The sequence below is a fragment of the Homalodisca vitripennis genome, chromosome 2, assembly GCF_021130785.1.
Source record: "Homalodisca vitripennis isolate AUS2020 chromosome 2, UT_GWSS_2.1, whole genome shotgun sequence".
Lineage (NCBI taxonomy): Eukaryota > Metazoa > Arthropoda > Insecta > Hemiptera > Cicadellidae > Homalodisca > Homalodisca vitripennis.
Window position 1 is genome coordinate 108,233,713 of NC_060208.1, and position 16,288 is coordinate 108,250,000.

General features: G+C 33.5%; 1 protein-coding gene across 1 annotated transcript in view; it reads left to right on the top strand.

The window, feature by feature from the left end:
- Nucleotides 1-534: 534 nt before the first annotated feature.
- LOC124354548 (thioredoxin domain-containing protein 11) overlaps nucleotides 535-16,288 on the top strand; it is a 57,071-nt gene continuing 41,317 nt past the window's right edge. The window contains exons 1-6 of the mRNA XM_046805089.1: nucleotides 535-917; nucleotides 5,758-5,962; nucleotides 8,988-9,218; nucleotides 12,408-12,611; nucleotides 13,674-13,853; nucleotides 15,414-15,501. Of these exons, the coding sequence (XP_046661045.1) occupies nucleotides 754-917; nucleotides 5,758-5,962; nucleotides 8,988-9,218; nucleotides 12,408-12,611; nucleotides 13,674-13,853; nucleotides 15,414-15,501 (1,072 nt within the window). The 5' untranslated portion in view covers nucleotides 535-753. The remainder of the gene's footprint in view (nucleotides 918-5,757; nucleotides 5,963-8,987; nucleotides 9,219-12,407; nucleotides 12,612-13,673; nucleotides 13,854-15,413; nucleotides 15,502-16,288) is intronic.

The window sequence follows — 16,288 nt, forward strand, 5'->3', positions numbered from 1 at the left end:
CTGCTGAATCTGTAAACTGGCTGGCCTGGTGGTATACTTCCAGGGTGCGCAGAAGAAAGATTGAGTGCATGGCAATAGGCCACACTTTCGAAGAAAAAAGTACCGGCACTGTTCAACGCATTTTAATTTGAACGTTTACAGAAGACCTGTTGTAACAAAACTCAAGACAACTTGGCTCAATACAATAACAAATATATAACATATTCTCTGATGGATAATAATTTTTCTGTTTGCACTCATGTAAATGTAGCTTTTAAGCGCCGAACTGATCAATTTTGTAATGTTATCTGATTCGCTCATAATGCTGAATAATTTCTTTTTTACTAATCACGCTACGGAATATATCTGATGAAGCGGACTTTACTTCATCATGGAGCAACGAAATAAATTGATCTCCCTATAATTTAAGGTGATTTTGTTGTCTACGTTGAGTGTTTGACTGTCAATAAAATACAAAAGATCATTATGATATTTCTCTTTGGAATGAACAAGTAAACGTTACTCACTGTTGGAAATCACATGAGATAAGAAAAAATTGACAGAAAGATTTTGGTTGCCTTGCCATACGTGTTAGGTTATTACATTTAGCTTAAAGGACGTAATTAGATTTAACTGTTTACGAGACGTTTCCGCTACATTGGTGAAACCTTTGAAATGTAGAGACAATTCATCGATGTAATTTAATTTTGTTTCTAGCACAAGTTATTAAATACAATGAGAGTTGACCCTGGACCTATTCTATGACGTGGAGCGATGTCTTTGGACCCTGGTGCATCTGCCAAATCGAAAGAAAACGATGATGAAAAATTGCATAGCTGTCAAAAAGCTAGCCAAAGTTATAGCAAAATGTTTATTGTTGGAAGGGAGTTGTGTTTCCTACTCCTCATTGTGTTCACAACCTATGCCTCATTTAATTCGTAAGTGGTTTCATTGTATCTGATAAAACATAATAACATGAAGTATAATTATTTGTAGCCCTGATTATATTAACAGTATTGGATTAACTGTTTAATTTGTCATTATCCTTAGAATTACATCTGAGGGGTCTAGCAAGTAGTAGATTTTTGTAAATAATTTAATGTTAGAAAGTAAATTTATATAACTAGAATATAAAAGCATAATTTCATATATCGAATACTAGACTATCGACATCAAAGTATCTATAATTCTAAATAAAAATGATATGTTTATAATATAAATAATGTATTTAATGTATAAGGCCTACAGTGACAATTTCATAATTAATAAATGAACCAGACGGATCCAACAAATAATTAGGAACAAAAAATAGGAAAAACTCGGAAATGATTAAGAAGTGATAACAAACATTTGGAATATAAAAATAAATGATAACTTGACAATATTAAGAATTAAAATAGGAAACTTGTGGAATCTATAATATGCTTTCTCTTGGGTAATTTTTAACTGCTTTCAAGAAATGGTTGAATGTGTCCTCTTCAGAAAACCGCACCTCTCTTCTGTATAAATACAGATGGTCTGTGAGCGGGTCAGATGGTATGCTACTTTTCAAATAGCATTTCATGGCCTTTCACAAGCTTTTAACTGTCTTGAGTGTTGGCGCAAGTTGTTGGGTCTAAACGATTGACAGTAAAATGGATGAAACTACATTCACTCTTAAATATGCCTTCCATATGTCTGTGACTATGGTTGTCCCCAGCTTTACACGCTTTAATACAAGAGGAATTAGGGATTTTACATAATTTGTTTTCAAGGCAAACCTGAATTCTGTATCTACAACCATTCTGTGTTTGTCCTTCTGGTATGGTTTCAATAAAACCTAACATCCTTATTTCCACTACCAACCTCACTTTGTCATATTTTCATTTTCCTATTTTGCATTCATGTATTTCCACCACCATCACAGTACCTCTAAGTTTTTCTTCCCTTTTAAATTGTTCATCAATCCATAAAAAACAAACCTCTCTACAAAACAACAGCCAGTCAGATATCCTACTTCTTGATGGGTTGTGTAAATTCAAACTACACTCAATAATTAAAAAAATCATAGTTGGTCTGGTTTCTGGTAAAAAAAAAGTATATCAAACTCCAAATGATGCCCATGTCAAACTTAGATCATTCAAAGAAACTGTTCTTTAGTGCATTTTTACTGGAATTATGTCCACTATTACTTTTTTTTTCGTCTGAACATGACCATATTTGCTTCTCTCATAATTGAATTTGTTTTTTCCCCACAAATTCTACATAATGGGTTTTTTGTTACATACCAACATCTTGAAGCCAAGAAAAACATGATTTATCATATTTTATAGCAATTTTGTTTAGTTTTCTAAAACTTACTGATATTTGTAATTAAGCGTAGATGAATTCACTTATTTAAAAGTCAAATATAACGGTATTATTTGAAAGTGCTTATAGTTCATTTAACTTAACTGTTTAAATTATTAATAAGTAAGTTATTGATTGATTATAATAATTAAATAATATCGTTTGTCAATTTCAATGTAAAAACTGGGTCCGGGTGTCGTACTCTACCCGAGTATTAAACTACTTAGATCAGCTTATTCATTTTAAAATGTGGTAGTACTTAAGTTTAATTTTTTATGGTTACTTTGATGAATCCGGTTTAGATGATACTTGGTAATAATTACTTTTTCATATACCCTATGCGCTCTTTACATAACTACAATAAAAAATTCAACTTCTTTGCTTTATCTTAAGTGTATATATTAACATGAAAAACATCTTCAAAGACCGCAAAATAGTAAGTGGCTACCTCAAAAATTGACTCAGGGAACCAAATTATCAATAAATAGTAGAAAAACATTCTAATCATTGTTATTTGCAATTACATAATTTCACCTCTTTTTAATGTATTGAAACAATACCGTTCAAAATTGATTCATACATTTGTGCATGATACGTAATAACAGCCACGATAAACATACCTTACTTTTGTTATATGCTGTCAAACGTGTTATATCATTTAAAATAGTAAAAAGTAACAACAAAATGTTACACTGCTTTGTTTGTTTAATTTAATAAATACACATAGGCTAGATATTTTTTATTCATAATTATGGTATTAATTTAGATTTATAATAGCTGAACTATTCTGTAATTTGAAATACCTATAAATAAATTCAGTTCAAGATTTTGGGTTCTGTAGTTGATTTGTTTGTGGTGGTAACTGCTCATTATATTGCAGCCCCTTCAAATCCAGCAAACTAGAACAAAAGTCATGTAGATTGCGATAAGTGCATCCAGATTTTATGTAGATATTAATAAACGAGCAGAGTATGATAAGTGAAATAGTTTTTATATCACTTGGTATAATCATTGATATTGCATTTGTGGAATTACAGAAATTATCAGTAAATATTAACATAGCTAAAATATTAAATACATGTCATATGTTTGAAATAAAAACAATAATTTAGTATGTACAGTGACATAATCTCATAAATATTTAGGAAATATAATCATAAAACAAACAATTGGAATAGGTAATAGGGGGCATTTCAACTAAATAATAAAGAACTCATAACAACTAAGCAAACATATTGAAACAAAGATTTAAAATCCAGTTTATTACTTTAAATGTTACTTTGGTTAGTTTTGTAAACTTAATTATAATTTTTATTTAGATTAAGTCACTTATCAAATAATATGTCTACAATCTGAAAATAAGTTTATGTTGGCACAGATGATTTAAGTTAATTAATTGATCAGTGTTATTAATGAGTCTTGGTTGATTGTATTGAAAGATATCAAAGATATCTAAACTTCACACGTTTCAGAAAAGAATGGAGAATCTTATGACATTGTTGATTGGGTAGTAAAGAAACATGGCATCTTGAATGTCTCTTCTGGGCTCCAGGGAGTTTAAATTTAGGTCTTTTTCCAAGTTGGAGACTGATACTTCATTATAGTTGTATCCCAACCTGTAGCCAACAATTCTAACAAATTTTCTCTGGATTCGTTAATAGATCTTGGCTAAGGTAAACCTGGTGAAGGAACTCTACGGTGGAACTGTACTCCAAAAGAGGGCGGACATGTGCAACATGTATGGTTTTTAATGACATTGGATCATTTAGATGGTGAGAGACCCGTGAAAGCATTCCTAATATTCTCAAAACCTTGCTGCACACACTATTCACATGCTCAACAGGACTTAAATTGTGGCAGAGAAAATCTCTTAGATCTTTTACTGATGACTGCAGGTTCAGTAGATGATCTGAGACAGAATAATCACAAATCACTGGAGATTTTTCCTGTGAAATTACACAACAGAGCATTTTTCTGAATTTAAAGGTATACCATTCTGCCTACACCAATGCTCAACATCACGTATGGTATACCATCCTCATAAGGAAAGGATCTCTAGGAGTAATAAAGAACAATTACTCATAGCTCTAACCTGGTTGTAAAGCTTAATAGCGTTAGCAAACAAAAGGCAATGTACTTTCAGCTTGGCTATGATATCATTTATGAACAGATGGAACAATAAAGGACTAAGGTGGGAACCCTGAGGCATCCTTGTTGAAGTCATTCGACTTCACATAAGTCTTCTATCGACCAGATAACTCGTCATCCAAAACAATAGTGTCCCATCAATACTATAGACTTCAATCTTAGCATTTAGAATCAAATGATCAACTTTGTCGAAGGCTATGCTAAAATCCAAGTAGATGATGTCCAGTTGACTTCGTTCTGAGAGGCCTCTACCATACTACAATGTTGGATGACAAGGTTTGTTACAATGGTTCTCCCTATGTAGAACCCATGCTGTTAAGTGTGGAAAGACAAAGAGAGACAAGTAAATGAAGAAACTAGAGATCCTGACTCGGAGGACCAAATGTTACGTTTTGGAAAGAGCACAATAAAATTAAAAATTAAGAACAATTACATCCGAAGATGAAAGGACGGGTGAGACATGAAGTATAAAGGGTGTATCTTATGAGGATTGATTCAAACTCACCGATGTTGATATTCATTCTTGCCTTGCTTCATCTGAGGGGAAGGGGTTTTCCAAAGTTGAAGTAGGATCCACGGAAGAACAAGTCACTTTCACTGAGAATGTCATTGGCATCGGAGTAGGAACAAGTTTAGAGAGGAACCATCACGAGAACAAAGGGATAAGCTACCGCAATCGGAACATGTTACCTCCGACGGAAACCGTGATACACACACTAACGAGTACAAAAAAGAGCGCATAGAGAAACATGATGGCACTACTTTGCCCAAGAGAGACAGACTCGGCGAGCTTCAATACGAGACTACAACAAGAACAAAGTACGAGACTATAAGGCTAAACACTACACTTAGTAGAGGTTTCAAAGGAGAAGTCTATGTCTCTCAGTGATATTCAGGAAGCTCCTGTAAAAGTTTGCGAGAGTTGGAACCCATATACTATGTTCAAAGTCCTAGCTTCAGAAGTTGGGTAAGTTATAAGTTGGTCTTGAAGTGCACTCGGTTTTGTCCCACAGCAGTTGACATGTTTAACTAACATTTTCAAGTACTTTATCAAAATAACTAATTAAAAAATAATTTCATTTCATGGGTTCAGTTACTTACTGATGAGTGCTATATTTATCACAACTCTGTTTAACCTTTATTCTTCTTATTGTTAATATAATGATCTGATGTAATAATGTTACAACTCTAAACATTAGGTAAAACACTAACACTGGATGTTTAGATCCATATTACAGAATTGCCTTGTATTACAGTATAAGATTGATGTATCAAATTTCACACTCAGTATGTCTATAACAGCAATATTGGGAGTGCCCCTGCTCCGGCCCCGTTCTTCCCACAAGGCTCACTGGTTGCCGACTACTTCCGGGGAGAGCTGGAGGCAGCGCTGGTTCGGGCAAGTGAGGGTGACATATCGTTCATCATGTACTACGCACCATGGGATGCAGACAGTCAGGCTGCCCGTAGACACTTTGACACTGCAGCTACCCAACATTACCAACAGGTATGTTGATATAAGTATGATTAAAAAATCTTAAAAGGATAAAATGTCCTTATTCTCTTTTTCTTCTTCTAAGGTGTGACACACTGCCAAGCATTGAAGCCTCAAGCAGACTTTTGTACACCCTGGAAGTGTACGAAAGGGAAAAAAATTCAAATACTTTTTTAAAAGCTATATATTGTATTTTTTTTATATAACAACCTTGTTCCCTTCAAACTTCATTATACTTTACATAGATGTTCAATCGGTGCTATCACTGTTCAAAATGTTTTGTACTCTTCTTCAGTAATCGCTGACAGCTCCTTCTTCACTTTTTTCTTGATATTGTCTAAGTTGTTGAATCTGAGTCCTTTCACATTCTTTTTTATACAAGGAAATAAGACAAAATCACATGGAGTTAGGACAGTTGAGTAAGGTGCGTTGTCATGATGGGAAACCCAATCTCCAGTCTACCACAAATTTGGTCTTTTTTGACGAACATTGCAGCTCAATCCTCATAAAACTTCTAATTTAAAATTCTGACAAAACTTCTAATTAAAAAGCCTGATAAAAACCTTTAATTAATGGTTTGGTTTGAAGAAGCAAACTCTGAATGAACTACCCCTGTCTCATAAAAAAAGAAAATGAGCATTGTCTTCATGTTTGATTTGACTTGATTTTTTTTTATGGAGTGCAAATACCGTCTTCCATTGACTTGATTGTTGCTTTGTTTCTGTGTCATAACCGCAGCACCATGACTCATCCCCAATAATGAATATCACCAGTAATCAGGAAATCATGATTAGTTTTTCAAGTTATTTTTTAAAATCACGACATGTTTCAACTCGATATTGTTTTTGGTTGTCTGTCAGAGCGCTAGACATAAACTTGGCATAGACTCTTCTCATTTCCAAATCTTCAGATAAAATTCACTGAACTGTATTCCAAGATAACCCGAATTCCAAGATCAACTAATTGGGCAGTTGATGGACATCCGAAACGAAACTTGTCATTAATGGACATTTTACCATTTATAAACCGAGAAAATCCCTTGTACACAAGTTTTTTTTCCAAAGTGGCATCTTTGTAGGCTGTGTTCAACATGAAAGCAGTTTCAACAGCATTTTTACTGAGCAGAACACAAAATATCATAGCTGCATACTGTTCAGTCAAACTTGTCACCTTAAAACAGGGCAAATAGCACAAAACAACAGCAAAAACTGTCACAACAGGAGAACAGAACAAACCAGTTCGGCGATTCAGACACTACTGAAATAGTGATGAATAGCACTATTGACACCTAGCATTGAAGTTTGTACTGCACAAGCTCCACCCACAGCAGAGTTATTTCGGAAACTTTTGGGTACCCCCTCGTACTATGAAGCTTATCAGTTTACAATTTCAACAGTCCCATAAAATACTGAAAACAGAGCTGATCAGGTCTTCCTAGAAAAATGTCCAGAATGCCAGAAATGGTGAATGTTCTCTTACTATCACAGAGTAATCAAAGCAGCTTACTCGTACTTATTACATCATTTAAAGAGGCGATAATCTCAAAAAATTCTGACTATAAAGATGTTTCATCAGATGCCAATAAAATTGTAAATGAAAAAATTGTAAAAGTTAGCTGTAAATGTCTGTTTTTATTTATAATATTAAAGCATCTTACTTTCCAAACAACCCTCATATAATTTTCATTCTTTTGGTTCTTTAATTTTATTCCCATTTATTCTATTTCTGTATTTCAACATACTGGTATAAGAGGATAACTTGTCTTAGTTTTAGAGGTTGAAGCTTCCTTTGTGGCTGGGTGCGAGCCTAGATATGAAGGAGGTATATGTCCCAATCTGCTTTCACTGGTAGAGATTGCAAGAGTGCTAGGGTTTTCCAGCCCATTTCTCCCAGTGTTTCCCATGTCAAAGCCGCGGTTAGGCCTGGTGTTGTCTTGGAGGAAAATGACAACTCTGATGGGCTTATAGTTTCTTTTTTTTCGATAGGCGGCTTTCACCGACTGTAACAACTGACAGTAGTAAGCTGCATTCACTGTACATTGATCATGCAGAAAATCGATAAATCAAATTCTCCAATAGTCCAAAAAAATTGTTGCATGGACTTTTCCAGCAGAATGAAAGTTTTGGCTTCCACATAAAAATCTTCATCCATTCTACGCCACTCCCTACTTGCCATTTTTGACTGGAGGGTGTAATGGTGTACCCACAACTAATTGCTTGTAACAATGTGCTTTAAAATACCCCTCCTTCTTGTTGCAATTGATCCAGAAGCCTTCCAGAGATCTCCAACCTAACCTGCTTTTGGTTTTCAATCAACGACCATGTAACCTATCGAGCACTAATTTTTCTGAAACTCAGCCCATCAGTGATTATAGATTGAACACTTCCATAGCTGATACGTACTTCTGATGAAATTTTTTTCCATGGTTAACCGCGATCACGTTTAATAAGTTCTCGAACAGCACGAATATTGTCATCTAAAAGGCTTGTCCTTGGGCGTCAGTCATGACTTCTGTTTTCAGCCCATTCACGTCCATCCTTGAATTCTCTTGCCCACGTAAACACACGGTTCTGAGACAGTGTATTGTCTCCAAACTCCAAACTATGCCCACAAACGAGTTAAAATTTCAGACGGTTTAACGCCTTCATTGGTTAGAAAAAAGCTTTATGATAATCTTTTGCTCAACATACAAAGAAACTTGCTCAGTGATGACTGTACTGACGGCAGTGCTGAACTAAACACTAACCAGAACAGTTCACCACACAGCATCATCTAGTTAGGACCTGTATTCTAAGCAAAATTAACATTTATATTTGATTTAGCCCCATATATTTTGATAATGCTTAATTTCTCTCTGGAAACTGTATAGAAAACTTAAAGGTGCAGAGGTATTTTTCATTTTTTTTGTACTGGTAGCATTTGAATTTATGAAAATGATATTTTGTTAAAGAAAATAGTCCAAACCTATTTTCAAAGTGTTATTGATCTTTTAGTTAGAAAACTGCAGCTCTGAGCTCAATAAACAGAATTGTTACAGGTGTACTTTGCTGGTATCAACTGCTGGCAACCAAAAAGTGACTGCAGGAAAACGCTTGACAAAATACAACAGTTTCCCAAGCTAGTGGCCTATATTACACACGAGACCGGTGTGGAATATCGTGGTCCACGTGAACACCGGTACATGAGTGCATTCCTGGAAGGTATTATGCGACCATTACACCGCGTACATGGACAAGCAGACTTGGTCAATCTGAGGAGTGCCTATAACGTGAGTGCTATCTTCTAATATTATTTTGTTATAGAAAGGAAACAATAACATTCTTGGAACAAACTGTTGAAATTTATTAATAAACATAGGTAATTTGTTTAACAAATTGTGGGATGAAATTGAAATTTTAAACATATTTCATCAGGATTTCACTTCTGCAGGATTTAACTACTTTTGATGAGAAATCATCTTCTGCTAAAGCCTTTGCTTTTAGTGTTTCTATAATTTTATTAATTTTAAAACAGTTTGTTTTGCAGATGTACAAGGGGGTACCCAAAAAAAAAAACCGGAATTATTTTATAAAAATTATATATTATCAAATTTTTTACAATACGACCTTATCTCCTTCAAAATAATCTCCATTACAACTAATACACTATTGTCCCAACGGAATTTCCATTGATCAAAACATTTTTTGTAGTCATCTTTAGAAATGGCTGCAAGCTCGAGCTTTGTTTTTTTCTTAACCTCTTCAACGCTGTCAAATCGTTGACCTTTCAATCCTTTTTTCATGTGTGGAAATAAAAAAAAGTTGCATGGAGCGAGGTCAGGCGAGTAAGGTGCGTGGGGCAGCGGAACCATGCCGTTTTTGGCTAAAAACTGCCTAACTGAGATGGCTGTGTGTGCCGGTGCATTGTTGTGGTGGAAGAACCAGTCTCCAGTCTGCCACAAATCGGGTCTTTTCTGGCGAACTTTTCGCTGAACCGAGCTCCAAGTTAACCCACTACTCTCTGATAGTTCCTCAATTGTCTGTCGACGGTCGGTGAGCACAAGTTCACGAATTTTCTCAACATTTTCGTCCGTTCGAGAGGTTGATGGACGTCCAGAACGAGGTTTGTCTTCAATCGACATGTCGCCATTTTTAAATTGAGTGAACCACTCGTAGACCTGAGTTTTCCCCATAGCATCATCTTTGTAAGCTGTATTCAACATTAAAATAGTTTCTGCAGCATTTTTACCAAGTAAAAAACAAAATTTCACAGCTGCACGTTGTTCACTTAAACTTGCCATGACAAAAAACGAAACAAGAACAAAACAGGGTTAGCGAAAACAGTCACTACGAACGAACAGAATGCACTAGGACAACGGAACTGGGGTCACTGAGCTCACAATGGGTTGCGCGACACACGCCTAGCGGCAGGAATGTGTACTACACGCTGCCAGCAATACAATTCCGGTTTTTTTTTTGTACCCCCTCGTAAAGTTTAGACAAGTGAGATTATGTGTATTGAGTGGTTTTTATTAGATGAAAATTGCCTTGCTCATTATTTTAGAGAGTTCTTTTGGCTATATTGGCAAAATATTTGTTTAGATGGTTTGCCATTTCAAGTGATGTGGGAGATAATAAGTTGTAGTCCCAATAAATCTCGATGATGATCTAGCAGTAATGTAGATGGATTCAGGTTAACATATATTCTTCAAATTATGGGTATAATACAAAATGAGAATCAAATGAAAGATTGCAGTTCATGTAAATAAACATCAATTGCATAGTTAGTTATTTTCCCATGTGTGATTTATTATATATTAGCAGTTACCCGCGGCTTTGCACGCAACTTCGCAAGGTTTGTATGGGTATGAGCACTTCTGGTTCAAGTAAATTATATTTCTAACAACAATGTTCAGTAGGCTTCTTCCCACGATAAAGAAAAAATGTTAAAAAGTGTATATTTATTGTCATTTTAACTTACTCCGGCCTTAGTATTTTTATTCCAAAGCTGATTTTGCCTCTCTCCCGATCAAGAATATATATATATATATATATATATATATGTATATATATATATATATATATATATATATATATATATATGTATATATATATATATATATGTATATATATATATATATGTATATATATATATATATATATATATGTATATATATATATATATATATATACATTCACAGCTCTGAGAAGCCTACTTTTTAGTTAGACTACATTGTCTCTTATATCTGCACGCTAGCAGTTACCCACTGCTTTTTGGCGTTGCACGTTTATGACCTCTTCTGGTTCAAGTGAATTATATTTCTGACGCCAATTTTGAGCTTGCCTTGTTGCCACAATCAAGAAAATACATCAAAAACTATAATTGTGGCCATTGTAATTTACTTCAATATTAGTATGTTTTGTTCCACAGTTGATTTTGTTTTGTTTTCTGATTAAGAAAATATATAACATAGATCAGGCAAGCCTACTCCTGTCAAAAGGGAACTAAGATGGGTTTTATGTCAGTCTTTAAATTTATATTAAACGTTTTTTTAAATATTTTAGAACATTTGAGCTGGAATTGGTTCATTAATTCTAAATAACAGTCCAGTGAAATTTCATTTACCATAGTTCTTGTCCATTGCTTCAAAAGTAGTCTTCAGAGTCAAATTCTGACCTTCTTATGTTTTAGGGCATTTTCTAAAGTAGATGAGTACTTACCTAATCGCTGAAATCTAAGACTGCGTTATAAACTATGGTTACTTATTATTATAAAATTTACTCATTATAAATGTAAACAAATTGAAAATAATAAACAAATGTTTACTCAGAAAAGTTGTTAATTAACAAATTTGTCCCCTCAGTAAAAAGATTTAAAGTCTAAAAACTTACTTGCTTGTGCTGTTTTGCTCTTCGATAACACTCCCAGTCACCCCTCTGAATCTGAACTAAAAAATGAAACACCATGGCTCGGTCCCGTCATGGTCAGATATGAGAGGTTCTACTGTATGTATATATACAGATATTGTTTATGGTATTTATTTGTTAGAATTTTATTTTGGTTATGTCTTTTGTTTTTGGTTTGAGTTCTGTTTATATGTTTTAATTCAGTGTGTTCTGATGAAGGGTTCTGTGAACTCGAAAATTAAACATGAGCACTGAATTTTTGTTTCTGTTTTTGTGTACACTTTAAAGTACTTAGAAGAGTATATATATATATATATATATATATATATATATATATATATATATATATATATATATATATATATATACACACTCTTCTAAGTACTTTAAAGTGTACACAAAAACAGAAACAAAAATTCAGTGCTCATATATATATATATATATATATATATATATATATATATATATATATATATATATATATTGTGTTAATATGCTACTGTTTAATTATTGTAAAGACACTAAAAATTATTTTAAATCAAACTTTGTTTACTATACCCTCTATTTTGCAGGTAGTGGTAGTGGCCTACCTGAACTTTCAAGGAATGCGTGGCGGTACGCCGTACCGTGCAATGTACGAGACTGCACTCAAATTCCTAGAACGGGATGTCAGACAAGAGATAGCATTTGCTGTGGTGACTAGCTTCAAGACCACAGTGGAGATGGGAGTAGACAGAAGCCCCTGCATCAAGCTCTACCTCTGGAACGAGACTTTGGTGAGTGATTCTACGTCACTCTTGCTGTTTGTGTCATTACTAATTGTTTTTGCTGTTAAACACAAATAGTATTATATGTATACCAACGAAGGATGAGTGATGTCTAGCCTTGCTAATGGCCATTCATCTACTGGTTTTAGCCAAGAAACTGGTTTTTATGGTAGGACAATGGATCAATAATAAAATCCATTCCTTCACCACTTACAAGTAGCATGTATACATTTACTACATTTAACACTACTCAAGTGGGGATGTGTGGTTACTCAAGAAGATGCCATTAGACTCTAGCTTCCAACGATGACCAAAATCTGACCTACAAAAAGCTGTATTACAAGATCATGTTTCTGTAGTTCCAATTTTGGTAGTACATTCCCTTGTTATTATACCAGGTCTATTCTGGTACCTTGGTTGGGAACACTCATGTTTTTTAAACACTGCTCATTCTGAATGGTGATATCATGTGGTCCTTGTACCAAAGTGTACGCTTTTTTATTGTACCAAGCAAGGTCATACATTTACTAAAAAAGGCCAGTCCTTTTTTTATATCTTTATACCATTCACTGTAACACTCTAAGTGAAATCTGGGAAAACAAGAAAAATTAGATCATAAAGCTTGATGGGCTTCAAGTATAAATTTCAGTATAAATTACATACACCCATTTATCCAAATTGCTGCACATCATAAATCTGTAATATCTGCCAACCATTTGGACTGCAATTGTCACTAAATTCAAGGCTTGTGGGCTAAACCTAAGTACAAGGCAGTCAGATGCATTGCTCATGATCCTAGAGACTCCAACTATTTTGTCTTCTCACATACACCAAATTAATGGTTATGGCTAGCTCAGACAACTATAAGATCTACAGTGTAAGCTGTTGTTTCTTTTTTTTAATTAGTTGGTCCCAATCATATATCATCAATAACAAAGTTAAGCAAGTGGTATTACAAAGCAATTAATTACAGATTCTTAATTTAAGCTCATAGTTATTGCAGAAAATCAATACTGAAGAGCATTTTCAGTGTTTGGCTCCAGTATCTATGAGATTATGAACATGTTGTAGGACTACCCTGGCCACTTCTCAGCAGACCAGCTGACAGACTGGGTGACATCTCGGCTACATCAGGTATCACTGTGGCTATCACCACCAGGTGTGAAAAGTCTCACACTCGCACCATACGTCACCCAGGGTCCTGCCCTCGTCATGTTCACCCCACTGGAGAATTTTGTAATGTACGACATGGTGAGAGATTCACATTGTATTTGTCTATTGTAAACCCAAAAATTGGAAGTATCATTTGGTTAAAGCTTGTCAAAAGATGTTAAATAGTAGAGGACAGAGTAGCAATCCTTTTGGAATGCCATGTTCTACTTATACGAGTTCTATCTACAAAATTTCATCAATAGTACTTGTTGGAAATACCTTTATTGACTGTTAAAGTAATCGCCATCATGTTTTTTAAGTGTCTCATTTTGAGATTCCAGTGCTGCGATTGGTGTTCCTCATTTGCACATTGTATAGTACTTATATCTGTTGTTAAGCCATAGGCACATTTTGGCAAACTTTGTTTGTGTTTACACGTATTTAAAATGCCTCTGTCAATGGAGAATCTCACAGACTGTGGAATACATGTTATAAATTCTTATCTTAAGGGTAAAGATGTGAAAGCATTAAAAATTCACTGTCAGAATATGGAATGTACAGTCAAAACATAATGAGTGATGGGATGGCACAGAAATAGGTAAGAACTTTAAAAAGATGGCCGAAAGAATGTTCATGATGAAAAATTAAGTGGACAACCCATAGTGATCAGTGATAATTTGGTGCAGAAAATCAATGAAAATGAGAAAATGAACTGATTTTTTCATAATTTATTTGTTATCAGAAGAGTTTCCTCAAGTTACAAGAATTGTTCTCTATGACATTATTGTAAACCTATTAAAAAATGGATTGTTTTGCTGCATGAAAATGCCCATCCATATGCAATCAATAAATTTCCTTATTGTCAAAAACAAATTTTGTGCAGGCAAGAACCGCTATTCTACAATTATTCTATATACAATAACTTTATAATAATTTTATACTAATAAAATGCTGTTGTCAGTTTACTCCATAGTAGTTTCAAGCTAAATAATGGATAAGTGTAATAATTATAATTTTCATAATATATTAAATGTCTCATGAGGTAAGAGAACAATAGGCTTTAATTTATAATTAACAACACAAAGATTTTATCAAAAATTTAACAACATCAAGGCAACAATCATAATTTAACAGAAATTATAATACAAAACTTTAAAAAGTTACATTTTACAAGAATTCAGCAAAAAAATATTTTAAAACCATGTGTCAAAACAAGCGCAAATTAATCTCAACAATATTTGACAGAGAACAATTTGACTATCATCCATAAAATCCCAATCTAGTGCCCAGTGACTATTTGCGTATTTGCCACTGAAGAACATATTAAAGGTCAGCTCTGATACAATGACAACAGCACCAGACAATCGTGTTGCAGTCACTGTTAAATCAGGTGAAAATTTTATATAATGATGCCATAAAACAGTATGATAAGTAAGTGCCTTTATATTGGTTGAAATTATTTAGAAAAGTAGATAGGAGTTTAAGTTGCCATATACAAATAAATAGTTACCAAAAGTTAACTTGTTTTATACATACCAAAACTTTCCTTACTTACAAAAACATGCCTTGTATGTCATAAAGACTTCACTAAATGTGAAGATATTTGTATAGCATATGAAACAATTTTAATACTTAAAATGTACTTTTTAATTATTTTAGCTCCGTGAAGTTGGGTTGGAATACTACAATTGCAACAATAGTTCTGAGATATCCCAACTGGCTCAGAATATATCCAATTTTGTTTCTGGTAAGATGATTTCCATTCAAATATGTGTAGTTTGTGTTAAGTTTAATTTTATTGCAAGAAAACTTTAATAAGAAGTTTAAAAGCTCTCATATAGTGTTTGTCATGTGTGTGTCATGAAAGAAAAACCTCATAGTGGTAAACATGACTGTTATTAAAATAAAACATGATTACCACAATGTATACCACAATGTATTAATCCACAATCACCATGCAGTTAACTTTTCTCTCTGTTTAGTATTTTTCATGTTTCACTCTACTATTTCAGTGTATTTATAATATAAATAAGTAGCAACGCTATCAATATTTAATTTCTTATTTTTTTACACTGAAATTAAAGTTTAATGTAATTCTAGTAACACCACGATGGATTAAATAGTATAAAAAAGCAGTTTTATAGTTTTATAAATTATCCATTAATTCCTCTTGACTAATTTTGATTTTTTTAGGAATGAGAAAAAATCAGTTAAGTTTTATTGAAAAGGAAAAAGTTGACTTTATCCATTCTTGTGTGAATTCAGTGTTAACCCTTTTTTGCCTAGTACATTTGCAATGTACTAGTGAAAAATTTGATGGTGTTTTTAATCATTTTTGTAAGGGTTTTGTAAAGAAATCATAATTTTTTTATTTCAGTATGCTTTATTTTGTTTGTTGTAAAATTGTTCATATGACAAACTAAAAATGAAGATATAACTTTTATTGTATTATTTTGTATAAAATAATTATATATATATCAAATCATTATAAGTATAATTAATGTAAGCTATAACAATTATTTAGAACTGCAATA